Source organism: Xyrauchen texanus, chromosome 6, assembly GCF_025860055.1.
Source record: "Xyrauchen texanus isolate HMW12.3.18 chromosome 6, RBS_HiC_50CHRs, whole genome shotgun sequence".
NCBI lineage: Eukaryota > Metazoa > Chordata > Actinopteri > Cypriniformes > Catostomidae > Xyrauchen > Xyrauchen texanus.
The window spans coordinates 32,864,163-32,891,361 of NC_068281.1; the positions used below are offsets into that span (position 1 = coordinate 32,864,163).

At 44.3% G+C, this 27,199-nt stretch overlaps 1 protein-coding gene across 2 annotated transcripts; it reads left to right on the top strand.

The window, feature by feature from the left end:
* LOC127645012 (divergent protein kinase domain 1A) lies at positions 1-27,056 on the top strand. Of its 2 annotated transcripts, XM_052128504.1 has the most exons (5): positions 1-282; positions 16,203-16,337; positions 16,539-16,646; positions 17,530-17,706; positions 24,255-27,056. In XM_052128504.1, exons 1-5 carry the CDS (start codon positions 229-231, stop codon positions 25,065-25,067), a joined length of 1,287 nt encoding a protein of 428 aa, XP_051984464.1. In that variant the 5' UTR covers positions 1-228; the 3' UTR covers positions 25,068-27,056. The 2 variants fall into 2 exon arrangements, with proteins under 2 accessions (XP_051984464.1, XP_051984465.1); XM_052128505.1 differs by lacking the exons at positions 16,203-16,337; positions 16,539-16,646.
* The last annotated feature ends 143 nt before the right edge of the window (positions 27,057-27,199 follow it).

A 27,199-nucleotide genomic window follows, 5' to 3' on the forward strand; every position in this document is an offset into this window, starting at 1 on the left:
CCAAGGCGACTCGAATAACATGTATTCTTAAGAAACATAGTAATATACATTGCAGCTTTGGGGAAGTCTCGGATGTGAGGACATCGACTGGCCGCAAAGACTGTACACGTAATGCCGAACATGAGCCAAATCACCTGAAGTTCGCTGGACAATATTTGATTTTCTTATTCAGCAGATGGAGACTCTTCGCTCAAGATAGCCGAGTCTTTGAGATGATACATTTCTGCAATGGCTAGGGGTCTGTTTTCACGGGCCTGGATGTCAAAGACATATCCCTTTCAGGTAATAGTTATTTTGCAAATGTATGCGTAATGTTTTGACGGTTAAATACAGCGGTCTTATCTCAGTTTGTAGTTCCTTATCTTCAACTCATGGTTGGTGAGTGGATTTCAGCACCATTGTGATTGACGTCTACCCTATCAATTTGACAGTCCTCAATTTGTATTTCAATGTACCCTAATGTATCAACTCTCCATGTTTTGGTTTTGCACACACGACATCACTTTTACACTTTTATGTATATATATATATATATATATATATATATATATATATATATATATATATATATATATATATATATATATATATATACTCTTGTTAGACGTCAGAAAAATTAAGTTAAATTTTTATCTTTAGCATCTGCTTCTCATATGATATGGGGATTCCTTTATTTACCCTTGAGCTTACAGAGGTTGCCATGGGCTGATCCCAACAGTGAGAATAATCCCCACTCACATGATATACTTAAACTGGGTCTGGGGTTCCCAGGGGTGTAAAAAGTAAGTGAAAGTATGAATATTGAATGAAAATTTGACTCAAATAAATGTCCAAATACCTAGCCAAAAACATACTTGAGTGAAAGTAAAAAAACATTCACATTAAATTGTACTTAAGTATTAAAAAAAAAAAAATCCAAGCTAGAATGAAAGAATCAAGAGGTGATTTTGTGAGTGAGGATGTTTGTTAAATCGATTGATATACACTATGTCGCCTTTTTACTTTCTCTGATGACTGCCATATTTCTCCCCCAGCGACATTCACAACTTGATCAATGAATCATGTTACAATAACTACATTTAGGCAAAATGATTTTTTTGTGGCCTGTTGTACGTAACAGCAATTTCCTGGTTGAATGAACACTAAATGAACGCTGAAACAACAATTACTTTTATCCCCTTTCGCTCAAATCACAAGTAAATTGGCAGATTATCAGTTCATAAACACTAACTTTTTGCTCTGTCCCTCACACAGTGCTATATTATGATATATAAACACTTTTACTATAGCACTTGAAAAATTTGATCGTTTGCATTACATAACCAACTGCATTTAAAAGCTTGTTTAAGTGTGATCAAATTGCGCTTTAGCTCAACTGTTAGTGTTGAAAATGCGATGTAAAGGATCAGGGTACGAGTCCTGAAGAGCCTGAAGAGTCAACACGTGAGCCGAAAGTGTAATAGAAGCTCCACAAAATGACATGGTTGATTAAGAAATTGTGTTTTTCATGTCACATTTGCTTTTTATGACACTATTGGTTAGGTTTAGGTTTAAGGTTTGGGGTAGGGAGGTAGGTTTTGTTGATTTAAATCTCAGTAGAACATTAACCTTAAAAAACTTTTTGAGATAAAATTACACTCGCTTTTAGTGCCGCACAGTGAACATTTCCCTTCAGAACTGCCTTGAGATGTGTAACGAACCACATGATTGTATTTTGCACAAACATCGGCAATTTTAAATACAACAGTAATATATTTAAATCGTGCAATTTTTAAACCCTCACGCTTTGATTTTAACATTCTAAACTCTCCAGGAAGTCCTGTATGTCTGTTTGTTAGCAAGTTCACAGTAGTTTAATTCACTTTTTATTCAGATTCTGGTAAAATGCACCTCTGGTGCCATTCTAAATGCATATTATAAATGAAACGAACTATTGAGCATCTACAGCTGAGATGCTGCTCTTGAGGAGCGCTCAAATATTGCGCACCGCTGTGAAGGCTTAAAATAGCCACGAGTGCATCACCTTGCCTGTGCGAGAGTTTGTGTCAACAGAGCAGCACCATTCACTAATGTGCTGGCACGGCACATACTATATATTTTTGGAGCTTGACCGTAACAAAAATGAATAACAACCAGTATCGGATTTGGATACTCGTCGAATGATAGCCGATCCATCAAATAGCTTCAGTATCGTAGCCGATACCGATCCAAGTATTGGATCGCTGCATCCCTACTTAAAAGTAGTCCATAAGACTCCAGTGGTTAAATCCATGCCTTCTGAAGTGATCTAATCGGTTTCAGGTGAGAAACTCCCTAACTCCCTTTTTCACTATGAGACTTGCCATTGCAGTCTCTAGGCATCATGATTTCAAGCTCAATTACACTTCCTAGTGGTTGATGCGTGCCCAGAGCACTAGATAGCACTAGGAAGTGTAATCGAGCTTGAAATCATGATCATAATCAATTTATAGAGTTACATTTTGGTCTGTTCTCACCCAAAACCGATTAGATCGCTTCAGAAGAAATTTATTTAACCACTGAAGTGTTAAGGATTTGCTTTTATGGACCTAAAGAACTGAAATTTTCTTCTAAAAACTTTGTTTGTATTCTGCAGAAGAAAGAAAGACACACACATCTGAAATGGCCTGAGGTTGAGTAAATGATGAGAACATTTTAATTTTGGGTTAAATTATTCCTGTAAATGCATTACCACTATATGGCAGGGCGGAGGGCGGGGCCGGGTCGTGATCCTACACACCCGGTCCCGTATTACGCTAATCAAGCCTTCGAGAGGGATAAAGGTCGACTGCAGAGGATTGTGCGGGAGAGAGAGATAGTTTACGGACATGTCCGTCGTGTGTGTTTGTGTCCTTGTTTTAAGTTTACCAATTAAACTATTATTTATATTGTCAAGCCGGTTCTAGCCTCCTCCTTTCCATTGATACGTTTAAACACTAGTTTCTAGTTTGTCAAGGGAGAGGGTTTTTCAAACTCTTGTGAACACCTTCTTTTGTCTCTCCTCTCTTATCTTTGTCCTTTCCAGATTTTATTTCAGTGTCATTATCTGAAATCCTTTTGAAAGCTTTACTAAAGAGACACCCTCCTTATACAGTTTGTTAAGTTTTAGGTATGGGCATTTAAATGCGTAATCAAGTACTCAAACCTATAAAAAAAAAAAAGAGTACCTGATTACTCGTAAATTAAATTGCACATTAAAATAACATGTATGACACATACGTGAATATTTTTAGTTGTTTATTCATGTTTCCAAGATCGGTTTTATAATAAGATAACTTCAACAACTTTTCTTTTCTTTTGAGAAAACCAAAACCGTAAAAAAAACATTTGCACTCACCCGGAGTTTCCATAGAAACCAATACTGAGGGCATGAGGGTAATGCACATACATAAACTCTGAATCTACATAAAGGCAAATTTTTATCATTTCACATGTTATTACTCAGAAACAAAAGTGGTGAAATTTCGCTTTTTATAAAATGTACTCTGTCTGTGTTAAGAGATTAAACAACATACACACATACTGGTCTGATAAGCTTCCGAGTATATCATATCTTTCCACCATAAAAGCAGATCCTGGTCTGTTGGTTAGCATGACTCCTACAAGAACAGAATACCAATGAAGCAGAATTCAATAAGGATCAAGTATTGCCTTAATATAATTTGGCTTTGCTTTAAAGGTGCAGAAGCCATGATACAGCTTCTCTCATTCAACACCTCAACAACACGTATCCACAGCGCCCCCCAGTGGACTCAATTGTGACAGTGAGGTTTGATGAGAGATTTAAATGAGAAACAGTAATTCAGCACTGACCACGGGCAGGGAAATGCAGAAAGGAAAATTAATTTGCAATATTCAAGTAGTGTTTTTAACACTCGAGTAACTGGTGTAGAACGAGTACTCGATTACTTGTGCACATCCCTATTCCGTTGACTCACTTTCCCCAACTGATCTCCGAAATATTCTCTTTATCTTTCAGAACAGGCTAGGGTGTGATGATGTGCTCCGATGCACAGCCTTTTTGTAAGCAGAGACAGACACAGCCACTTGCAAGGATGATGAATGTTGTGAAACACATGAATTGCAGGGACGTGTAACCCAATGACACTTGGCAGCCACACACAACAGCTGTATCAAAAATGTGAAAATGAAGGTGTGCATGTGCTTGAGTGAATCACATTAGAGGGAATCAGTAACATGATGAACTGACTCGAACTCAGTGCTGACAGTGCCAGAGCAAGTGCTTCCAAGCGGGAATGCTGACTCTAGTCTGGAAAGCACCAGGCCGTTTCAGCAGAATGGTTCATGACAAGCATTTGGCACAATGAGTAAGAACAGAGAGCATGTAGCATAACAGTCATCTGATGCTACAAGTAAATGATGGACTCATTGTTGACTTGTAAAAATAGAACTGGCTGCACTGGAGGGATAGCCTACCTTATTTATTTTTCATCCTTGCCTTTTTAGACAAAAGGTTTCAAATAAAGGCTTTTCTGTAATTGGTCATCAGAGGCTTAAAGTGAACATGAAATGGGATTCACAACTCATTTTATTTCTGTAATGTAACATTTGTCTGAGTGAAATGAGAAAAAAATTAGTGTGAATTTATCCATTGGCACGGAGCCCATTTGGAGGACAGTGTGGGAATTTGAAATAGTTTTGTTTGCCCACTTACTATGGTTTTGCTACAGTAACCATAGTATAACCATTATATTTATAGTGAACCCATGGTAATAATACAGGAAATATTTGCAGCAAAACCAACCAAAAGATTAACCATGGTTAATCTATAGTAAAACCATGGTTACTACAGTATATGGATACAGTGTACTGTATTAAAACCATTGATTCTGCCAAAAAACAATGATTACTTTTCTTAGTTACTATTATATTACTTGAAAACCATGATTTCTACCAAAAACATGGTTACAACATGGTTAATACCTAATTGTTTACAGTTTTACTTTCCCTCTGAATAAATGTACCATGGTTTTGTAACAGTAATACTGTAGTAACCGTAATTGTTGTAACCATGTTATTTTGGTGGAAAGGTCAAGTTCATCAAATCTATCCTTTTATTGCCGTAGCCTTTATTTCATTAAATTAATTTGTTAACTATTGGCAAGATTTTGAAAAAGACTACATTACATACAAAAGAAGCCTAAAACATAGCCATTTAGCTTGTGGTTAATGCTAACCTGCAGCCCCTGTGACCTGTAGAGGCAGAGCAAGTTTGCAAATGAAATCAAGATTTTGAAGACATTTTTTCTTTTAAATAGGCTCTGATGAGTTTTATACAACATGGATCAGGATCATGCTAAGAAAGTAATTAGCTTCTATTTTGATAAGTGGTCAACCGATACAGGTTTTTCAATAGCCCATGCATATACAGATATTGATTGATTGATTCTTTATAGTCTGATTTCCCCAAAATTTTACTTGCACCAGATTTACAAGCTTCTCACCATCGTATAAATACAATAAAACACAGACACTCATCATAACAGGACAGTTAATCCAATTATTATTGTAATTATAATTATAATTACAGTTACAAATACACTTTCTGTATAGCAGAGGAGAGAAACACAAATCTAGATATCTGAAATAAATATTTAAAAATATCTAGAGCACAGTATAGCCAATATAAATGGATATAAACATAATACAAAATTGAAGCAGTGGTTTAATCCATGTCTTCAGAAGTGATAGTTGTTGGTGAGAAAATTATCAATATTTAAATATTTATTTACTATAAATCTTAACTTTCACTTTCACATTCTTCCTCTTTTGTTTTTGGCAATTCACATTCTTTGCATATTGCCACTTACGGGGCAGGGAGGAGAATTTATAGTAAAAAAGGACTTAAGTATTGATTTGTTTCTCACTCATCCCTATCATATCGCTTATGATGGCATGGATTTTATCGCTGGAGTCATATGGATTGCTTTGATGCTGCCTTTATGTGCTTTATGGAGTTTCAAATTTCTGGCCACCATTCACTTGCATTGTGAGGATCTACAGAGCTGAAATATTCTTCTAAATCTTTGTTTGTGTTCAGCAAAATTAAAAAGTCACACACATCTGAGATGGCATGAGGGTATGTAAATGATGAGAGAATTTTCATTTTTGGGTGAACTGTCCCTTTAAACTCAGTTTTTTGTTACATTAGCATAGTTTTTGGATTTGAATGAAATGTCTGGGCAACAACTGAACAAGGACATTTGTACTCTGAGATATCAATGCTGGACATTTATCTGAAAAGATTGAGGACCCATTTGTTTTGCAAATATGGGTGCAGATAGATTGAGCTCTCCATGAAGAAACTTTGGTTTAAATAATACCTTACATACAGACTTGCATAACACCGGTTGCAGATTTTGTGAATGAAGCAAACAAAGTATACTTCTTAGCATTGTGTCTCTCAGATTTTCTCTGAATAGGGATGGCAGATTGATTTCTGGGACTAGACCCAAGGGTACATAATGTCTGGAATAACTTCTGAGTTAATTGTTCAAAGTTCAGGCTATTGGCTGCCAAAGCAGTTGATTAAGTAGTATTACCAGTCACTGAGAGGTAGAGGTCTGCAGCAGTTCTTTTCATATGGATACGTTTTTGTTAAGAAGGGAAACTTTATTCATAGTAATCTGAAGGTTTGGGCTGGTCATAGATTTACATCTCAGATAGTGACAACACCCTCATTGTCCTCAGTGACATGTCTGCTCGCTCCTAAAACACACGTGATTTGGCAGGAAGGGGCCTAGTCTGAATCAAGCTCCACTGAGATATTTGACTGGGCTTCAGACATTTTCCTCAGTGACTCATCAGACACATCTGAACAATGTTTTCTTTTGGAAATGATGTCCTTCTTCTGTTTGAGTTCATATCCAAGACATGATTTCACCACAGTTTCATTTTTTAGAAGGATTTTAACCTCTGTAGCAACTTCTTAAACTTCTAAAAACAAATCCTGATTAATGATGGTTTGTGCTAATTTGGTGATGGTTTAAATAGTGACCATCTTATCCATGGTGTTCACCTTCAAAAAAAAACATTTCACCCAGTTTGGTAATTTGGGGTGAAGCTGTTTGACCAAGAAAGTCTTGCTGGTAAATCTAGTAAGAACTGGTGCAGAAACAAGCATCTAAAATATATATATTTTATAATCTGGTAATTCTGGTTGTTCTGCTATAGTGGGAAGCATATTCTCCAGTGTGTCTTGGGGGTCTGTGAAAACTTGTCCAATGTGCAAGGGGGTCTGTGGAAAAATTTCTGAAAAATGGGTTGTAAAAACATAATAAATAAATAAACATCTACCACATTTTTCATAAACATCATAACTGTTTTCCCTATGCATTCTAAAGACTACAAATTAATATTCTTCAGGTCAAATTGTTTTTGTCTTCAGGTGTACATGGTTTGAACAATTATTCTAATTGCGGGTAGGAAAAGTAAGGTTGCTATGACTTTTTTAATGGAACAAAATTGCAGTTTTCACACAGCAGGTGATTAAAAACTCTGACAAATCCCATCGATTGCATTAGTGGAATGTTCAAGTGGACAAAGACTATTTAAATTCCAGTTGTCAAAAATGTAAACAAACTCACATGTGGCAAGATTGAACACCCTAGCAACTATTTAACTGTAGTAAAATAGTTAATAGTTAACTGTCCGTCCGTACATCCAGCAGTTTGTCTTACTAATGCCTGTATAACTATCAAACTTTTAAAAATAGTTTCAACTTCAGACAATTTCAAGCCAATATCAATGTTTGACTTGACTCAATGTCTTTCTAGCAAGTCAGTCCACTGGCGGCCATCATTGGAAAACTCCCGGGAGACTATTTCCAGTCATGACAGTGCAGCTCCTATCTACTTGAATGGGGGAACACAGAAATCTCAAAAAGTTTTTGTCAAGCTTTCGTTTAAACTAAATATTTCAAATTAGCAGTAAAATCAAACAACAATGGCATCATAAATTGTGCTTCTGTACCTCAGATTAGGCTGAAAAACGTATCGGTTATCTAACGTAACCTCGGTTCTCTCTAGATGAGGGAACGAGTATTGCGTAAGCTAGCTTACGCTACGGGAAAGATTAATCTTTTCTGAGATATTGAAGCCAAAAAATTATCCTTAATTTTGTATCCATTGTCAACGCAGTGCGGCAGCTGCAGACCTTGAGCGGGCTAGCTAGCGAGCTCATTGGTTGCTCTGCGGCAACTGCTGCAGCCTATAGACGAGCTTGGGCGAACTCGCATCCAATGAGAGGCGTCCGCGCGCTCACTGCATCAAAGCCCGCCAAAAGGGCGTGACTAGAGTGCATATAAGCGTAGTTCGTAGGCTGGAACCCTGGTTTTCATTGACTGAAGCGAAAAATCGCTCGTGGGCGCTGAAGCACGGCCGGCTACGCAATACTCGTTCCCTCATCTAGAGAGAACCGAGGTTACGTTAGGTAACCGATACGTTCTCTTCACGAGAGGTTCTCTCGTATTGCGTAAGCTAGCTTACGCTCACGGGAACCCATTGTCAACGCCGTCGCGCCAAGCATCCACTGTATGAGCCCCAGGGAATTAAGGGGAACCCGGGAGCCCTTATGAGTGGGGAAATAAGATTTGGCCGGCAAGAATGCGGGTCAGTGTTTGTGTAATATATAAGCACATAGTGGGAAGGGAACGACAGAGCGGCGGTGCCGGTCTGTGTGGAATGTGTCCCATCAGTGCAGCTCACCAGGGGAGCTGTAGCGTATTAAACCGCTAGTAGTTTTGCCTGCAGAGCGGGCACTTCCATATTGTAAAATCTGACAAATGTGGAGGGGGAAGTCCATCCCGCTGCCACACATATGTCGTGAATGGGAATCCCGCTGGACCATGCCCACGATGAGGCCATGCCTCTAGTGGAGTGAGCAGGTCTTTTGACGCATATGCGGCAGCAATAGCGTCCACTATCCATCTAGACAGTGTCTGTTTTGAGGCGGCGAGACCTTTGGTGCGCCCTCCGAACGAAAAGAAAAGCTGCTCAGAGCGTCTGAAAGCGGCGGAGCGCGCGGTATACAATCTCAGTGCTCTGACTGGGCAAAGGAGATTGGCGTCGCGTTCGCTATCGGATGCTGGTAGCGCCGATAGGGAAATGACCTGTGCTCTGAAAGGAGTACCGATCACCTTGGGAACATAGCCATGTCTAGGTTTTAAAATGACCTTGGAGTCACTTGGTCCAAACTCAAGACACGCAGCGCTGACAGACAGCGCGTGAAGGTCTCCCACACGTTTGACTGATGACAGGGCAGTCAGAAAAGCGGTTTTGAGTGAAAGGTATTTCAAATCCACGGATTGAAGTGGTTCGAAAGGGGGCTTTCATAGTTTCGAGAACTATAGAAAGATCCCAGATAGGAACCGATGGGGGCGCTGGGGTTCATCCTTCTAGCTCCCCTAAGGAAGCCGGATGACCAGCTCGTTTTTTCCCCATGACTGGCCGTGCAGGGGTTCAGCGAACGCCGCAACGGCTGCCACATACACTTTGAGCGTGGATGGGGATCTGCCCTTATCCAGCAGCTCTTGTAGAAATACTGAGCAGCGACTGACACCCCACATGTCCAGCGGGTCCAGGTCTCTGTCAGTGCACCATTCTGAGAACACAGACCATTTTGACGCATAGAGTCTTCTTGTGGAAGGGGCTCTAGCGTGTATAATGGTATTTATTACTCCTTCTGGCAGAGCGACGGGTAGTCGTTGATCACCCACGCATGCAGCCCAGCTCTGGGTGGGGATGCCAGATTGTGCCGCGAGCTTGAGAGAGGAGATCTGCTCTCACTGGGATGGGCCACGGCGCTGTCAGTGACAGCTGCGTAAGCTCCGGGAACCATGTCTGATTCTCCCAACGCGGGGCTATGAGGAGCACCGAGTGACGCGTTTCCTGATCCTCTGCATTACCTGTGGCAATAGCGCAGACGGGGAAGGCGTAAGCGGGCGCCTGGGCCAGTGCGTCCTCGCTTCGAGAAAAATATCGGGCAGTGAGAGTTCTCTTCTGACGCTAAAGAGGTCTATCTCTGCTCTGCCGAATAGGTGCCATAACGTCTGGATTGTTTGAGCGTGCAGGGACCATTCCCTGGGGAATATTGTCTCTGGACAGTCTGTCCGGGCCGTCGTTCAGGTGGCCTGGCACGTCGCGTCGCCCTCAGCGGCGCAGGTGGCACTGGGACCAACTCAGTATGCGTTCCGTCAGATGGAAAAGGTTCCTGGATCTGACACCGCCCTGACGGTTTAGGTAGGATACCACAGATCTGTTGTCTGAATGGACCAGGGCGTGGTGACCCTGAATGACCGGGAAAGCGCCGGCGGCGTACTCGACCGCTATCATTTCCAGACAATTTATGTGAAGGAGCTTTTCCTGAACTGACCATAGGCCGAAAACCGGAAAGCCCTCGCGAGACCGCGCCCCAACCCGTGTTGGACGCGTCTGTCGAGATGACTTTTCGGCGAGATACAGCTCCCATTGTCACTCCTCGCTGATACCACTCGGCCACTGTCCAAGGCTGCAGAGCTGAAATACAGGTCTGAGTCACCTTGATGGGCTGGCGGCCTGTGGCCCAAGCCCGGCGAGACGCTGGTGCTTAGCCAATGCTGAAGCGGGCGCATGTGCAGTAAACCCAGCTTAAGTACTGCTGCGGCTGAGGCCATGTAACCTAGCACTCTCTGGAATTTCTTCAGAGGCGTGAGGCTGTTCATCTGAAAAGATGCGGCTAGTCGCTGAACACGGCGCACGCGCTGTGTAGATAAACGAGCCGTCATTGCCACGGAGTCTAGTTCTATCCCAAGGAAGGAAATTGTCTGACTGGGCTGTAGTGAGCTCTTGGTCCAATTGACTGCAAGACCCAAACTGTTCAGATGGCTGAGGAGAACTGCTCTGTGAGACAGAAGCTCCATATGTGACTGAGCCATAATCAGCCAGTCGTCCAAATAGTTCAGAATTCGCAAACCCTGACTCCGCAGGGGTGCTTTCACTTCGTGAAAGTACGGGGTGCTAAGGACAGGCCGAACGGAAGGACGGTGTATTGATAAACCTGGCCGTCGAAGGCGAATCTCAAGAATGGCCTGTGACGGGATTTATCTGAATCTGAAAGTATGTATCTTTCAGATCGAGAGAAATAAACCAGTCCCCTGGCGCATCATGCGCGAGGAGTTTCCTGATTGTAAGCATTTTGAACGGTCTTTTGCAAGCACCTTGTTCAAAACCGTGAGATCTAATATGGGTCTGAGGCCGCCGTCTTTCTTGGGAACAAGAAAATAACGGCTGTAAAGCCCCGACTCAGCTCAGAGAGGGTGGCACTTTCTCTATGGCCCTTTTGCACAGAAGGCTTGCTATTTCTGAGCGAAGCATGCACGCTGCTTCCGTGTTTACAGTGGTTTCGAGCACGCTCTGAAGCGAAGAGGGCAGCGATCGAACTGTAGCAAATAGCCCTGTTGTATTGTGCTTAACACCCACTTGGATATCCCTGGAATAGCTTCCCATGCTTTGAAGCGTAACGCTAGAGGGTGAATGGCCAATTTGCTCTGATTGCCGCACACAGAGCTGAACAAAATGTGTGAGCGCGTTTAGTGTGTTTATGCATGATTGCTCGCAGACAGCATGAACAGGCTGTTTTGTGAGTGACTTCCCGATTGGAATGCATGGGGAAAGAGTCACATCTGTTACGTGATGCGCAAGCATAGTCATGGGCACGGGACTTACACACAGAGGAATGTTTGCTGGCCGTGTAACAGAGCGGGCAGAGAATGGGCGCGCGCACGTATTCGTGGGCGCATTTATTGACTCTAGCGCCCGAGCGGTTCGTAACCGCTTTATGTGAGCGTGCTCTGGTGGGGACACGAGACATGCAGTGCTTGTGTGCAGAAGTGAACACTGGATTGTGGGCACGTTTTCTACACATAGGGCTGGTCGTGTGACAGAGCGGCCAGAGAATGGGCGTGCGCACGCATATGTGGACGCCTTCATTGACTCTGACGCTCGAGCGGTTCGTATGAGAGCGTGCTCTGATAGGGGCACGGGATGTGTTATGCTTGTGTGTAGGGGTGAACACAGGGTTGTGGGCACATTTTCTACACATAAGACATGTTTGCTCTTTACAAGATTTATTTGGGTCGCCGTGAAAACGGCGTTTGAGTGCAGGCAAGCGGGCAGTGTCACCGGCTTGTTGGCTGCTAAATTCACCACTGCAGTAGCCTGAGAGAAGGGGACTGACAGGGGGCGAAGCTTTGACGGTGGTCCGGCCGCGGCGGGACTGAGCCGTCGTTTGTTCAACAAAGCTAGGAGGACTTCGGTTGTTCAGGTTTCAGCGCAATCTTAGGCCGAGGCCCGCTGGGGCGGTGGTCTACGGCGGCTGTCTGAGCGCTGATCTGGGGCGGCCGCCCTGTCGGCGCTGGGAAGTCTGGCTTTGTTGAGCTGGGCGCTAGTGAAGATGCTCGTGCAGGAGGCTGGTTACGTGGGCGGCCTGCAGGGAGCTAGCGCGGCGAGGCAGGAAGAGATTCATGGCTTGGGTGGCTTTCTGGACTTCCGAAAAGCGGTCAACAATGCCACTTACTGCGGAACCGAAGAGACCGGACGGAGAGAGCGGCGCGTTGAGGAACGTGGAGCGCTCAGTTTCTCCCATGTCGGCTAGCGTTAGCCACAGGTGTCTCTCGGTTACAGTCAGCGAGGCCATGCACTTCCCTATAGCTTGGGCTGCAGCTTTGGTGGCGCGAAGGGCGAGGTCCGTCGCGCTCCTTAGATCTGTAACAGCCTCTGGGTGCCTGCCTCTCTCATCCCACTCCCGAAGAAGGTCCGCTTGGAGGATCTGCAAGACGGCCATGGAATGCAGAGCAGATGCGGCTTGGCCGGCGGCGGAATAGGCGCGGCCAACACAGGCGGAAGTAGTTCTGCAGGCTTTAGACGGGAGCACTGGTTTAGACCGCGGAGGGCGGGCAAAGGTGTGCTGCTACCGAATCCTCGACCGGGGGGATGGAAGAGTAGCCCTTCTCGGCGGCGCCGTCCACTGAAGCGAGAACGGTGGAGACGTGGAATCGAGTCCTGGCCGAGAGAGGCGCGTTCCACGATTTAGAGAGCTCGGCGTGGAGTTCCGGCAGGAAGGGAGCGGCCGGACGCTGGCGCCGCGTGTGACGGCTTTGAAGAAAACAGCCGTCGAGTCTGTTGGGAGCCTGCTCAGGGGCGGTGACCACTCGAGCCCGAGGCGGTCGACGGCCTGTGTGAGGAGGCGTATCAGTTCCCCTTCGACTCGGCGCGGGTCCTGCTGGATTCCTGGGCCGTTGAGGAGGCTTGTGACCACTCCTGCTGTCCGAAGCCATGATGGAACAGCAGCCTTTGTCCTCCGCCTCGCTCTCCGAGGTGGCAGCAGTGCGGCCGCTCGGCGGCAACTGCGCGGCCCCGGGGCGGGAGGGTGTACACGATGCTCGAGGGAGGGGCTCCGGCGAGACAGTCGCTTCTAAAACCGGTTCCGGCAGCCTTTGGGAGCGGCGCTTCTTCGGCGCGGCGAAACAGAAGGCGGCGGCAGCTCGGTTTTGCATACTTCGAGTCGAGCCCGCGAGGGTCGACATCGAAGCTCCTCGCAGAGGTCGCATCCGCCGTCAGCAGGGCGAGCTCTGCATGCCCCAGTCCCAGGCAGAGAGCGCAGATGATGTGTCGGTCTCCGGCGCTGAGAGGAGCGCGGCATGAGCCACAGGAAGTCGCGAGGCATCTTTAAAAGACGCTCGATACTCTTTTGTGAAGTTCGCTGAGGAACTTAGCTTGCTCTAAAAAGGATACGTCGCCGGATGGCGTAGCTCGCAGGATGGCTGAAGGTGGCGAAGACGGCCGGCTTCTTCGAGCGCTGTCCACGCTTGCTAGATGCCCCTCGAACGGCGACGCGGCTTCCAGTTCAGAGATGCGAAGAGCTTCGCTGAAGAGATGAAAATCAGGGTTCCAGCCTACGAACTACGCTTATATGCACTCTAGTCACGCCCTTTTGGCGGGCTTTGATGCAGTGAGCGCCGGACGCCTCTCATTGGATGCGAGTTCGCCCAAGCTCGTCTATAGGCTGCAGCAGTTGCCGCAGAGCAACCAATGAGCTCGCTAGCTAGCCCGCTCAAGGTCTGCAACTGCCGCACTGCGTTGACAATGGATACAAAATTAAGGATAATTTTTTGGCTTCAATATCTCAGAAAAGATTAATCTTTCCCGTAGCGTAAGCTAGCTTACGCAATACGAGAGAACCTCTCGTAAGAGAACTAAATTTTACCATCTAGTTTTGCTAATGAGCATGCACATTCTCGAGTTGATTGGCAGGTGATTTCTGTATCTAAAAGGGGACTGGAAAGGCGGGACTTCCTTTCTATATCCGTTGACCCCACCGGTGTGGAAGTGCAAGCTTCTTATTTGGGCGTTCCAATTTCTCCTATTCATTTTAATAGAAGTGGCCTATTTCTGCTAAATATCCTCTGCTTAACTTTACCCATCTACTGTAGTTTAATTTTGAAACACCATTTGTTTAATATCACAATTGCTAAATTTCTCAAACACTGTAAATGGATCTATATATATATACAGTACATAAAATATTTAGCTGCATTTATATTTTAGGAAGGGAGTTCCTTTCAAGGGGATCATCATATTAGGTGGTCCTTGACATTAAAAAGTTTGAAAACCCCTGCCTTAAATAATGCAGTCATACTTAAGCTTTTGACTCTGTAAGAAACTAAACAATTGTTTACAGAACTAGACGTTCAGGTCCTAGGCACCTCCTTTATATGAACACACTCACAGGACTAGGAAAGTGATGTGTGGTCTCAATTTTCTGGATCTCCAAGCATCATATGAGAGTAATTATGAGAGGTTGACTGATGTACGAGTCACAAGGGAGAACATTTCAGACAAATCTAATTTGGACTATCAGTCACTGAGGCATAAGCAGAGCCTAACCTGTAATCACGTCTGATGGAAACCACCATTAACCTACCAGCCATATACTCCATAGTTAATGAAATACAAAATGCAGTGCACTCCTATAAAATATAACTGGGATTTTTTTAGTTATGATAGGAAATAAAATCTGAGTTTACCATTTCAGCAGTACTACATCTCAAGCCCACATAATGTGTCCTTCGCTACTTTATATGAGTCACATTCTTAAACATAGGGAGCGAACGGACTTAAATCTCTCACATTTTTACCCAGGGTAACAACATTCGTTTTTTTTTTACATATTTAATATTTATGCATTTCAATTTCATAACAAAATTTCATCTGATTGAATTGAGCAATCTTAAATAAAATAAAATGGAAAAAAAAAGTTGTATTAGTTTTGGGGGCCTGGGTAGCTCAGCATGTAAAGACGCTGACTACCACACCTGGAGTCGAGATTTCGAATCCATGGTGTGCTGAGTGACTCCAGTCAGGCTTCCAAAGCAACCAATTGGCCTGGTTGCTAGGGTGAGTAGAGTGACATTGGGTTAACCTCCTCGTGGTCGCTATAATGTGTGGTTCTCGCTCTCGGTGGGGCATGTGGTGAGTTGTGCGCGGTTGCCATGGAGAATAGCATGAGCCTCCGCACATGCTAGGTCTCCACGGTAATGTGCTCAACGAGCCTCGTGATAAGATGTGTGGATTGATGGTCTGAGACGTGGAGGCAACAGAGATTCGACCTCCATCACCTGGAATGTGGCGAGTCACTATCCCACCACGAGGACTTAGAGTGCATTGGGAATTGTGCATGCCAATTTGGGGAGACATTTATTGGGAGAAATAATTGTGCCCCCACGTCCAATAAAACTGATAGAAACACTCTCTAGGCTGTCTATCAATGGGATCATTACATTTAGGCTAGTTAACTTATCAGATAATTTTTGATCTTGCTTTATCTAAGTGCTCTCAGATTTGAGCTGTTCTCATTTCATGACCCATTGGCTGGTAGTTAGCAATTAGGTAGTTAATTGGCTGTTGCTAGTGGTATTTCTCTGGGTATAATGAGTTCTATAGGCTGCTTGATCCTTGGTAACAGTGCTTGTTCTATGATGACATTTTCATGTTGTGAAATTTGACGGAACAATACATTGAGTAATTATTTGACTCCTCACACTCAGTAAAGTGTTGCATTTACTTTGAGCATTGACTGGGTTAAAGTTCACATACTAAGGCTTATGTTTGCTGTTTATCCTCCCTCAGGCTCGCCTGTCTTATATTCGAGTGAAGTATCTTTTCCTCACTTGGCTTGCGGTGTTTGTGGGCAGTTGGGTTGTGTATGTGCAATACTCTACTTACACTGAGCTGTGCAGGGGACGAGAATGCAAAAACATCATTGTAAGTATGGCCCTCTCGGTCAGTAACACATTTCTTTCCATTAAGTTTCAGTCGACTGTGTAGTTTAAACTCCACTTCTTCTGTTTTTGGGCATAAGCCATCACACAATAGGTCTTTAGCTTCAATGGCTTGTAATGCCTCCACTTAATTTATGAAATGCCAGTTTAGTGCTCATTGAAACTGCTCTTCCCTTTCCAATAGTGCGAGAAATACAGTAAGGGTATTATTGAAGGCTCTGCCTGTAGCAGCCTATGTGAAGAAAGCTCACTGTACTTTGGACGGTGCCTCTCCACCAAGCCAAACAATCAGGTATGGCTCCTGAGATAATTATCTCTTAATCTTAAGTCTTAAGGGCTCTAATGGCACTTTTCCACTGCACAGTACAGCTCGACTCGACTCTGCTCTCTTTACTTTTCTGAGCTTGCTTTTCCACTGCAGTTTAGTGCCACCTCAACATGGGTGGGATTATAGGCTGATTGTTGTAGTTGCGCCACCTCTACTGCCATGACATCATCTTAAACACGACACAAATATTGCTGACCATAAACAATAATACGACAGCTAGCTGTTAGCTACTAGCTCATTGTGCTGCATAAAGAAATTGTTGTATGGTGAATTTACACACGTGTATCAGATAAATTGTCCTGGTTGTTTTAGAAGCAAACTTTCCAGTAGCTGGTCAACTAAATAAAGCGAGGCTTTAGCAATATATAGAGTTACATTTACATTTATGCATTTGGCAGATGCTTTTAGCCAAAGTGACTTACAGAGCCCTTATTACAGGGACAATCCCCCCGGAGCAACCTGGAGTTAAGTGCCTTGCTCAAGGACACAATGGTAGTGGCTGTGGGGATCAAACCAGCAACCTTCTGATTACCAGTTTACCAGTTATGTGCTTTAGACCACTACACCACCACCACTCCAAGAGTTAACGTAACAAAACGTACCATCCTCCATCGTGGATTCCAATAACGCCGTGGCCGAGTCCCAGCACTCTCCCTCCCATTGCTCGCCGGTCTATTGCCATAGATAGCGTCCATTTGGTCGAACCACTATCCACAGTGGAAAACCCCCAAAATGCGACCAGAGTAGAGTCGAGCTGTCCTGTGCCGTGGAAAAACCACATACATCCTAATACACTTATCTTGAGGTCATGCTTAACAGTGTTCCTCTTCTGCTGTGTATTTCTCAGGTGTATACAAGCAGCTGGGGTGACCAGGATGGCGTCATTAAGTGTCAGCTGGGTGACGTCCTGCACTATGAGCTGGGAGAGGAACTAAGGCCAAAGAAAGAGATTGTACTCTTTGACAAACCCACTCGGGGAACCTCTGTAGAGAAGTTCAAAGAGATGGTTGCAAGTCACTTGAAGGTATGGACACTGTACTCTGATTCTTTTATTGACTTTAAATGTGTGATCCAAAATTGACAGCTAAAGGCCCCGGCAACGACATACTGCTATGAGTAGTGTGAAAATATTGTTTTTTCTGATGCGTCACAAATTTCATTTGAACAATCTCAATATCAATCCTTAAATCTCAAGATCAATCTTTTACTCTATGCGCAACCCTCTGCTACAATTAGAAAATCACTCGAATTTGCAATTTAACACAAAACAAAAAGAAATTTCTTTGATTAGCCACTGGCTGTAAATGTTCTGATTTCACTCACCAGTGATTGTGTAGTATAGTGGTTTGACTCGTTCTGTGTGTCCAAAGACGAGATCCACAATTTTCATTGAATAATGTCTCTTCTAATATACTTTCTGTTCTTTAGAGTTGATCAAAAACAACAAAAAAGAAACATTTCATTGTAATCTGGAATAGCGTGGATGAGGTAAAGCCATTCGTGTTCTCTAGTTAGCATGCGCTCATTTACTTAGACTCTTTACAGAATGGCTGGATTTCTTAAAGAGACAGTACCAGTTTGTGGCACGTGTTCAGCAAATCAATGCAAATACATGTAAATAGTACAAACTATGCAAATAAACATGTAACAAAATAATATATGCAATATAATATCATATTTTATTGATGGAAGACATGGATTTGTAACTAACATATGATGTGAAATTGTCACGAATGTAAGTGAAGGCAGAAAAGGAGAGAGGATCCAAATGCAGGGCTTTATTGAATAACAAAAATAACACAAACAAAGAAAACATCCACGATGGGAAAAGGTAAACTAAATGAGGGAAAAGGTAAAACAAAACACGGAGGGCATACAAAGGGTTCAACGGGAAGTACATGAAGACAGAGAGCACGGGTAACAGGCGTCCACGAACAAAGACCGACAGGGGAATGGAGAAATAAACAGGGTTATATACACAGAGGTGATGAAACTAAACGATAAGCAGGTGAACACAATGAGTGAGTGCCAGCAGGTGGTGAGGGCAAGGAAAGATGGGAAGTGTAGTTTTCTTAGACAGAGACTAGTGAAAACACGGGCCGGACCACAAGGAAATTGACATGGAGTGTGAAGTGCTGAGTAAAACAGAAAACACGGGACAGACAACACAGGAACGTAACATAATCCCCCCTCAAAAGGACCGGATTCCAGACGGTCCTAAATAACAACAAAAAAAAATAGAAAAAGCAAACAAAAGTTCCAGGAGAGGGGGTGCTAGACGAGGGGGAGAACGGACAGACCAAAGGGGCACAAGGGACACAAAGACAGACTAAGGAGGCACAAGGGACACAGAGACAGACCAAGGAGGTACAGGGGACACAGACCAAGGAGGCACAAGGGACACGGAGACAGACCAAGGAGGCACAAGGGACACGGAGACAGACCAAGGAGGCACAAGGGACACGGAGACAGACCAAGGAGGCACAAGGGACACGGAGACAGACCAAGGAGGCACAAGGGACACGGAGACAGACCAAGGGGGCACAAGAGACACGGAGACAGACCAAGGGGGCACAAGAGACACGGAGACAGACCAAGGGGGCACAAGGGGCAGTTAGGCAGTCCACGGAGGCACAAGGGCAAGAGGGCAGTCCAAGGGGCAGGGACAGATCCAGGAGGCCTGGGAGGTGGCCACAGGACAGGGACAGGTCTAGGAGGCCTGGGAGGCGGCCACAAGACCGGGACAGGTCTAGGAGGCAGCCATCGGACAGGGACAGGTCCAGGCCCAGGAGGCCTGGGAGGCGGCCACAGGACAGGGACAGGTCCAGGCCCAGGAGGCCTGGGAGGCGGCCACAGGACAGGGACAGGTTCAGGAGGCGGAGCCGAGGAAGGGGGCGCCGTAGGAGGCTTTAGGGGCGGAGACCTGGAAGGCTCTGGAGGCGGAGCTGAGGGAGGTGGCGCCGTAGGAGGCTTTAGGGGCGGAGACCTGGAAGGCTCTGGAGGCGGAGCCAAGTGAGGCTTGGGAGGCGGAGCTCTAGAAGGTTCTGGAGTCTCTGGGAGCAGAGCCGTAGGAGGCTCTGGAGGCGGAGCCGAAGGAGGCTCGGGGAGAAGAGCCATAGGAGGCTCGGGAGGCGGAGCCGTGGAAGGCTCAGGAGGCTCTGGAGGCAGAGCCGTAGGAGGCTCGGGGTGCGGAGTCCTGGAATGCTCAAGAGGCGGAGCCCTGGGTGGCTCGAGAGGCTTGCGAGACGGAAACATGGAAGGCTCGAGAGGCTTAAGAGGCGGAGCCCTGGGAGGCTCGAGAGGCGGAGCTCTGGGAGGCTCGAGAGGCTTGAGAGGCAGAGCCCTGGGAGGCTCGAGAGGCTTGAGAGGCGGAGCCCTGGGAGGCTTGAGAGGCGGAGCCCTGGAAGGCTCGAGAGGCGGAGCCCTGGAAGGCTCGAGAGGCTTGAGAGGCGGAGCCCTGGGAGGCTCGAGAGGAGGAGCCCTGGAAGACTCGAGAGACTGGAGAGGCGGAGCCCTGGGAGGCTCGGGAAGCGGAGCCCTGGAAGGCTCGAGAGGCGGAGCCCTGGAACGCTCGAGAGACTTGGGAGGAGGAGCCCTGGGAGGCTCGAGAGACTTGGGAGGAGGAGCCCTGGGAGGCTCGGGAGGAGCCCTGGAAGTCTCGAGAGACTTGGGAGGCGGAGCCCTGGGAGGCTCGGGAGGAGGAGCCCTGGAAGACTCGAGAGACTTGGGAGGCGGAGCACTGGGAGGCTCGAGAGACTTGGGAGGTGGAGCCCTGGGAGGCTCGGGGGGAGGAGCCCTGGAAGACTCGAGAGACTTGGGAGGCGGAGCTCGAGGGGCGCTGGCTCTTGGACGGTCATGGCAACTGGCGCTGGCCCTTGGACGGTCATGGCTGCTGACGCTGGCTCTTGGACGGTCGAGGCTACAGGTGCTGGCTCAGGGACGGTCGAGGCTACAGGCGCTGGCTCAGGGACGGTCGAGGCTACAGGCGCTGGCTCAGGGACGGTCGAGGCTACAGGCGCTGGCTCAGGGACGGTCGAGGCTACAGGCGCTGGCTCAGGGACGGTCGAGGCTACAGGCGCTGGCTCAGGGACGGTCGAGGCTACAGGCGCTGGCTCAGGGACGGTCGAGGCTACAGGCGCTGGCTCAGGGACGGTCGAGGCTACAGGCGCTGGCTCGCTGACCGTGGCAGGCATGGGCGCTGGCTCGCTGACCGTGGCCGGCGTGGGCGCTGGCTCGCTGACCGTGGCCGGCGTGAGCTGAAGAGCGGAAGCTTTTCTTCTCCTCCTCCGGGCGGACGAAGTTGGCAGCGCTGGCTCGTTGATCCGGGTAGGCATGGGCTCAGGCTCGAAAACCGGGATCTCGAGGGGTGGTTCGTCGGCCGCGAGTTTCTTCAGAGCGAGACTCATGTACTCCCTCCACGTGTGGTCTCCGGGTTCCGGCGCTTCCCTCAGCTGGGATGATGGTAACCCGACCCGGTAGATAGTCTTCAGGGAAGCGTCGTCGAACCCGGTGTGGATGGCGACCGTGGAGAAGAGACGGGAGTACTCGCGAATGGTCAGGTTTGCCTGGGCCAGTGTGGTGAAAACCGCTGCTAGATCCATTAGTGGTCGGTCTTTCTGTCACGAATGTAAGTGAAGGCAGACAAGGAGAGATGATCCAAATGCAGGGCTTTATTGAATAACAAAAAAAACACAAACAAAGAAAACATCCACAATGGGAAAAGGTAAACTAAATGAGGGAAAAGGTAAAACAAAACACGAAGGGCATACAAAGGGTTCAACGGGAAGTACATGAAGACAGAGAGCATGGGTAACAGGCGTCCACGAACATCAAAGACCGACAGGGGAATGGAGAAATAAACAGGGTTATATACACAGAGGTGATGGAACTAAACGATAAACAGGTGAACACAATGAGTGAGTGCTAGCAGGTGGTGAGGGCAAGGAAAGATGGGAAGTGTAGTTTTCTTAGACAGGGACTAGTGAAAACACGGGCCGGACCACAAGGAAATTGACATGGAGTGTGAAGTGCTGAGTAAAACAGAAAACACGGGACAGACAACACAGGAACGTAACAGAAATGTATAAAAAAGGTATAAAAAAAAAAAATATATACATATATATAAAAAATATAAATTTAGTTAGAAGGTCCGCTGTGTAATAGCTTTAACTGGGAGATAATTTTTTTCATATTCAATACAAATAAACATTATAACTGAAATATTCCCATATGAATCGATGTCGAACTTAATCAAATTGAAAACAAAATCGGATCGAGAGCTTGTGAATTGAATCAGGAAATCTGTATCAATACCCAACATTCAAACCATCGGCCACACTGCTGTTGGAGGTGTTTAGAGGCAGATTTAAAAATGAGGACACTCAAAACTACATGTAAAACATTAAATAATATGACATTAAAATGTGTTATCAATAACTTCATGCCTTATTCTATGAGAAGAATTCACACAGGATCTTGAATTCAGGTTTTAACTACTCAGTGATGATTTTAAGTAATATTTATGCTGTAGAAAATGTGTAAATTGTATCGTTTACATTCTGCATTCATTGCACTAATGCGCTCTCACACAATACATTTAAACTGCCATAATATGCGCTGATTACTCCCTGTTATTGTAATTTATGATAATGACACTGATACTACTGCGAAGATGGGTGTGTATAATGAGTGTTAGTCAGAATACAGGTAAAAGTATGATGATAAGAGAGGAATATCTTACTTTGGGCAGATGTGTGAAAGGCTTCCAGCCATAGATGGGACATGAGTGAAGCAGCATATCAAACAAATGGGCACTTAAGAGTATTAAAGTAGATTTGATTCCTTTTGTAGACTAATTAAACAAACAAACAAACACATGCCATGTTCTTGGAAAATGTCTCTACACAAACTATCATACAGATGTAGGTCAATTTGCACCAGCTGCATGCTGGTGTGTTCATGTTGACTTTATCTCCACTGATTTAATGGGAATAAAGTCTTTTTAGCAAGTCTGTTCACTCTGTGGCCCTCTCTGAAATGCTCCCAGGCAGGCTGGGCAGCTATTTTTCTATGTAAACAAGCGGCATACAAGTGCAGCTCCAATTTACTTGAATGGGAAAGATCAACATCTCCAATGCGGTTAGTCAAGTCAAGATTATGATTAAAGTCAGAAGTAAAATCTTGCGATGTCTGTATCTAAAAAGTGATTGGCTCTTTTAACTGTAAGGAAGGACTTCCTTTTCTACATCAGTTGATCATTGGGTGTTCCAATTTCTCCCATTAATTTTAACAGAAGAGGTCCGTCTCTGCTAATTAGTCTCTGATGGGAATTAGCTGTCGGCCTCAAAGTAGGTGGAGCGCTATGTCACACCTACCGATGATGTGGACCAATGGCATTATGAAGGTGTTTAGCATCCTGTACAAAATTTTTCCTTAAGGTTTGCCCTGGTGAGCTGTTACCACCAAAACAAACTAAACAATTGAGTAGTTTTGTTACACCCATTCGTCCCTCAAATTTTTTATGATTCTTGTACTGGGGCCTTTAGCAGGGCTGGACTGGTAATCTGGCATACCATGCATTTTCCCTGTGGTCCGACGCACTTTTGGGCCATTCAGGGGCGTAATGGCCATCGGGAGAACCGAACGTGCCGAATGGGCTGCGATAAGCAACAATGAGCCGCCACGTTAAGCAGAACGGACCACAAAACAGTTCCGCAATATGCAGAAAAGGACGGTGAACAACAACATTTGACGAACACGCCCCACTCAACAGTTGGGCCGGTTGCCATGTAAAATCCTGATACGATTTCTCTTCCCAGTCCAGCCCTGACCTTAAATTGCAGATTAAGATTATCACAATTAAAGCACTAAATCCTACAAAGTCTGAAGCACCTTCCTATAATACTCATACCTCAAGCGTGTCATTCCACCTAGCATAGCCTGTCCACAAAAGTAACTGAAAGATACAATGGACATTGTTATATATGCACTGATTTTCATTTAAATCAATTAATTGATAAAAATTGTCGGATATGTATGAAATATCACTAATGTCACCAAATATCACTAATAATCACTAAAACTAAATGTTTAAGTTCGGAATAGCATACTTCCATACAACTCTTACTATTTCTCCTGGATCTATATACAGTATGTCAGAAATAATAGAGTTTTATTATCGTATGCCATTGCGAATTTAGCCAATTTCTCATGACATCAATAAGTACATTTACTTACACCTCAATAAGTTCGATTTATGTCAGAATAAAACAATCATTTGTCTTTTTAAAATATGTAAAGGCTTTAGTCTGTAAAAACCAGACTGGAAAGATTTCAGTCAAAGTCGGATTAACAGACTTATATTATGTGAATGTAGTTCAGCTTCGTCCTGCATGTACAGGTTAACTGAACCACAACTGGTCTTGGCATTGTGCACATGCTTGCTCTGAAAGACAGAGGTGACACGTGATTCTTTCCTTCTCTATCTGTAGCTCGATTATAACTGCGCATGAAAATGTATTGAGTGCCAATTTAATTAATCTTTTGCTCACCAGTCTATTTTTTTTCCTTAAGGCAAAAGTCGGAGAACAAGCAAACCTCTCCAGTTTGGTGACATTGATTCTCTCAGTGGCAGACAGCAACAAAGACGGCCTTATCTCTCTCCCAGAGGCCAAGTCTGTTTGGGCTTTGCTGCAGCTCAATGAGGTTCTGCTTGTGGTGGTCCTCCAGGGCCGTGAGCACACGCCTAGACTTTTAGGCTTCTGTGGGGACCTGTACATGGTGGAACGGGTGCCCCACGCACCATTGTTTGGACTCAGCCTTCCATGGCCCATGGAGCTGTGGATGCCTACTGGGATGCGGCGAAGCATGGACCAGTGGTTCACACCTTCATGGCCCCGCAAGGCCAAAATCTTTATTGGTTTGCTGGAACTTATAGAAGACATCTTCCACGGTACCTTTGGAAGCTTCTTAATGTGTGACATGAGAGCTAGTACTTTTGGTTACACCGATCGCCATGACCTTAGACTGGTGGATGGGCGGCGTGTGGTAGCTGAAGAGGCCTTCAAACGGGCCATGATCCTCCAGCGCTGTGAGGAAGACGAGGATTGTGTTTACGGTGTGGACTGTAGGACTTCATGCAATGTTGCTGAACATCGTTGCACAGCCAAGGTGGCTCAGCCCAACCTGGCTAGGGCTTGTGGAGCACTGAAGGATTACCTCCTACAAGGAGTTCCCTTCCATCTACAGGAAGAGCTGGAGAAGCAGCTGTATGCCTGCATGGCCCTCAAAGGTTCTGCCGAGCAGATGGAAATGGAACACTCGCTCATTCTCAACAACCTCAAGACACTGCTGTGGAAACAGATTTCACACACTAATGACTCGTGAAGAGCAATAAGCTACATTGGTGACAACATTGAGATTTTTGAATGTCTTTTCAGGGCTCAACAATAAGGATTTGTTTTTCTGCTTATCCAGCCAGTAATTCAGATTTGTTTTGCCCTGCCAATATTTTGACTAGCCCTGCAACAAAAAAAGATTATTATTATTATTTTTTAATTAATTGCTTTTTAGCAACATATTTTATGTGTCAAAATTATATATTTATATTTTTCATTTAATGTTATTATTAAGTTACTACAGATCATTTTAATTTTACCACATAAAAGATGAATAAATTGTATTTTTAGGAACATATTTTATGCTTCAGAAAAATCTATGAACATTTTTCATTCGTTACAATTTCTTGAAAAAAAAAAAACATTAAAAATATTTTTGTTTTATTACAAATTATTTTTATTTTACTAAAATGTATTTTGAATTTGCAGCAATAACTGGACATTATGCAACCATAATATAACTCCATGGAAATTATGAATTAATGCACCTACTTTTGCTGGAAACCTATGGAATTTGGTCTATAAATATTCCCACTAAGTTTGATGCCCTTAAAAAGATCAGAAGTCTTTCTCGAAATTTAAACAAAAACCATATCTCTGTTAGCAAGCTAGATATCGATACTTTATGCCGCAAAGTATTTAATTCACAACAGTAATGTTCTGCACATCACAAAACATTTAATTTTTTTGTTGCAAATCCAATATCTCACCTCCTTTCTACTGTGATGCCGTCATCTTGCAAGTTTTTGAAGACAGTAAAGATCCAGCCTTTGTTGACTTTTATATTCCAAATTTCTACACATGTGATTCGCTGGTTGGCTGAAAGAATAAACAGCGTCTGATGGAGCGGGAAAAATCTGAATTGTCCCTTTTTTTCATCTAATGACCCCATTTCTAGAGAGCAGTAGTCATTGTATATTCTAAATATTTGCTCTGGTATGTCTAAAGCTCACTAGAAATAGTTTTAGGTCATTTTAGACATTACTTTTAAACAGCCTTAAACAGTCTTTACAGGTGCCTTCATACGCAAATATTTTCCTCTGAAGTCACTGACTGATTGGACAGTGAGGCATCAAAGCAGCTGCCTTAAGTTTTGGACGCAGCCATAGTGACAACCAGCACAGCCCAAGCAACTGGCCCAAAACTTTTGTCATTGGCCCAGGCCATCATTCCATCCTAATTGTTGAGCTCTGCTTTTGCAGGAATCTGACAAGAGAAAATGCTGGAAGGAAAACTAATATTGCCTCCATCTTGGAAGGCTCAAGAAGTGGCTTGTGACCATATTCAGTGCTGCTCTGATACTCTGATTTTAACAAGTCCTTTTAGAATTACAACAAATTATTCTCAGGCTCAACATTTGAGTAACATTCACATTTCTGTTTTATGTTCATGTCTTTGTCGCACACAATTGATCTGTGATTTTGTTTATTTTACAATTCCTTCAAATGTTCTGAAGGAGCAAATGATGATAACTTTGCATCCATTATTGGATATTAAAATAAAAAGCGAAAGAAATGCACTTGCCAACAACTGTGGTTGTATCAGTCTTGTACAGTAATGTTTTTAATTATTGAGCACAGCAAAAAGAGCCACTCTGAAATGGACATATGAATTAAATGCTTTGATATGCATGTTGCAGTTTTATTTTCAATGCATGATCCAAATGTTTACAAGAATTGGTTAAGGGAATGAGGCCCTTCTCAAACATGGAATGACATTGCATTGTTGGTTAAATTTTTTTTTTTCTCTCAAATTATTTAATTGATCCCTTTGGTATGTTGGGTTCAGTCTGGACACATAAGGCATGTCACTTGATATGGTAAATATGGTTGTATTATGTAAGCTTAAATAATATGAAATATATCTGTCTTAACAGTCATAGCTCATGATGTACTAATGAATGGAAGTGATAAATGGTGCTTTTTTTTGTGATTATATGAACCATTTTTCATTAGGATATTTTGGATTGTATATATACTTCAATTCATATCATATTGCTGCCGATTAAGAGTAAAATTTAGAATTATATAAGATTTGATTGCATGACTTTCCACTGTCAATTCTACAACTGATTCTTCTTACATGAAAGCAGGTGTGTTTTGTATCAAAGATCACAAAGAC

Bases quoted from the DNA above. Each gene is read 5' to 3' on its own strand.
- LOC127645012 (XM_052128504.1), top strand. From the start codon at position 229: ATGGCTAGGGGTCTGTTTTCACGGGCCTGGATGTCAAAGACATATCCC. The intron at 283-16,202 runs GTAATAGTTATT...ATCCTCCCTCAG, and splicing joins CAAAGACATATCCCTTTCAG to GCTCGCCTGTCTTATATTCG. The intron at 16,338-16,538 runs GTAAGTATGGCC...CCTTTCCAATAG, and splicing joins GAGAATGCAAAAACATCATT to TGCGAGAAATACAGTAAGGG.